This window comes from Narcine bancroftii, chromosome 2 (genome assembly GCF_036971445.1).
Source record: "Narcine bancroftii isolate sNarBan1 chromosome 2, sNarBan1.hap1, whole genome shotgun sequence".
Classification (NCBI taxonomy): domain Eukaryota; kingdom Metazoa; phylum Chordata; class Chondrichthyes; order Torpediniformes; family Narcinidae; genus Narcine; species Narcine bancroftii.
In genome coordinates this window covers 361381330-361383768 of record NC_091470.1, presented here as the reverse complement: position 1 = coordinate 361383768, position 2439 = coordinate 361381330, and the positions used below count along the sequence as shown (strand labels likewise).

Below are 2439 nucleotides of genomic sequence, written 5' to 3'. Positions count from 1 at the left end.
TTCAAACTTTCCTTCAGTTAATAATCTCTTAGCATCATCCTTGACACTCTTCCTTTAATTCTTCTGTGCCTTTTCCACGATTCTGAGGCCCAAGCCGTACTCCAAATACAGCCTGATGGAAATAATGTGCTCCGTCAACTTAAAGTAATATCATTTTGTTGTGCTTTCTTTCAGGTATTGCTTCTGTTTCCTGATATCCTGCAAAGCTGTAGCAAGGCCTTTCACCTCAAGAAGGTACTTCGTTCTCCTCGTTGAAGAGTAATTCCCCTTGCATGTTCCCTGAAGGAGGTTGAGTCGATGTGCCATGGTGGGATTTGGCATTCCACTGAGGTCCAATCAAACCCTCTCTCCCAATCCATGTTCCGCCATCTCCCTTGTGCTGCTGAATGGGACGGAGGCAGCATTGGAGACCAGCGGCCAAACAAACCTGAGTGCCACGAAGGAATGTTCTCAAATCAAGATCCCTACCGAGGTGTATCTCATCCTGGCAGGGATAAGCCTGGCGGAAAACCTGCTGGTGGTCCTGGCGGTGATCAAGAACAGGAATCTCCACATCCCGATGTACTTCTTCATCTGCAGTTTAGCAGCTTCAGACTTCCTGCTCAGCCTGTCCAATGCTTGGGAGGCAGTGACCATGTCGCTAGCAAACCACAACAAGGGTCTGTTCACAAATACCACCCTGTACAAACTGGACAGTGCATTTGACTCACTAACATGCATTTCTTTCCTCGCCTCCATTTTTAACTTAGCTGCCATCACAATGGACAGGTACATCACAATTTTCCACGCCCTGCGATACCACCACATCATGACGGGGAGGCGAGTGGTTTCAGCCATTGCAGGGATCTGGGTCTTTTGCACTTTCAGTGGTATCACCATGATTGTTTATAACAAGAGTCACGGCATCGTCAGCTTCTTTGTCGCACTGTTCCTCGTAACTTTAATTCTTATCCTGTCCCTTTACCTTTATATGTTCCTCTTGGCTCAGATGCACGCCAAGCGCATTAGAATACTTCCGGGTCACAAACTCCATCAGAAGGTTAATTTTAAAGGAGCTCTCACATTAACGATCCTCCTTGGGGTCTTCATTACCTGCTGGGCTCCATTGTCCTTACATTTGACCCTCTACTGGTTCTGTCCTTTGGATCCATATTGCACCTGTTTCATGTCCCTTTTTCAAATTGATCTCATTTTTATCATATGTCACTCAGTCATTGACCCTCTTATCTATGCATTCCGAGATCCGGTGCTGTGCAGAACTTTCAAGAAGATGTTCTGTTCCCTCCACAGACGAAATTACTTCCGTCCATCAGCCAGATTTTTGAATGTTTAGGTGATCCACTCTGGGTTCACTCAACTCAGGAGGAGCATGTGAAAGTGCTGGAGAACCCTTTCCTTTGGAGTCAGTTTGATGGGGGTTTGAGTCCTTCAGAGATATGAGCATAAAGGTCCATTGTAGAAGTCAATTTTATTGTTGCCTGAGTGCACAAGTACAACCTGACGAAGCATCGTTCTCCGCTCCTCGTGGCCAGACACACAACTAGACGTAGCACATATACAAACAAACAATGCATATGCAGGACAAGCATTTCATCTACAACAGATAAATAAATAAATACTGTTTTGTACATTTGAGAGTCTTGGAAGGTTAGTATGAGAAATTCTTTTGGTCGTTCAGCATTCTCACTCCCGGTGGGAAGAAACTGTACCTCAGCCTGGTCGTGCTGGGTCTGTAACTCCTGTATCTCTTCCCCGAAGGGAACAGGTGTGTGCAGGGTGGAAGGGGTCCTCAGTAATTCTGCATGCCCTCTTCAGAGAATGATCCTGGTAGATCACATCAGTGGTGGGGGAAAGGAGACTCTAGTGATCCTCTTTGCCGCTCTTCTGGTCCTGTGGATTGACCTCTGATCCATTTCTCTGCAGCGACCGTACCACACTGTGATGCAGCCGGCCATGACGCTCTTGATATGGCTCCTATAGAAGGTGGCCGGAAGCCTTGCCCGCTTCAGTCTTCTAAGGAAGTGCAGTCTCTGTTGTGTCTTTCTGACAAGTGAGATTTTGAATGTCCATGCTAGGTCACTAGTTAAGTGAACTCCAAGGAACTTGGTGCTCTCCACTCTCTCCACTACAGAGTTGTTGCTGTTTAGTGGAGGGTGGTCATTCCTGGTCCTCCTGAAGTCCACGGTCATCTCCTTTGTCTCATCCACATTGAGCCTCAGTTTGTTACTGCTGTACCATTTCACGAGATCTTCCACCTCTTCTCTATGGTGCGACTCATCATTATTGCTGATTATGTCAACTGTTGGAGCCGGATCTGGCGATGAAGTCATGTATTAGAAGTGTGAATGGGAGCAGGGTGAGTACACAGCCCTGAGATGCACCAGTGCTCAGTGTGATGGAGCTCGATATTCTGCTCCCGACCCGGATAGACTGTGGTCT

At 47.0% G+C, this 2439-nt stretch overlaps 1 protein-coding gene across 1 annotated transcript; it reads left to right on the top strand.

The window, feature by feature from the left end:
- Nucleotides 1-304: 304 nt before the first annotated feature.
- Nucleotides 305-1333, top strand: LOC138753130 (melanocortin receptor 5-like). Its single transcript, XM_069915706.1, has one exon. It carries the CDS (start codon nucleotides 305-307, stop codon nucleotides 1331-1333), a length of 1029 nt encoding a protein of 342 aa, XP_069771807.1.
- Nucleotides 1334-2439: the final 1106 nt, after the last annotated feature.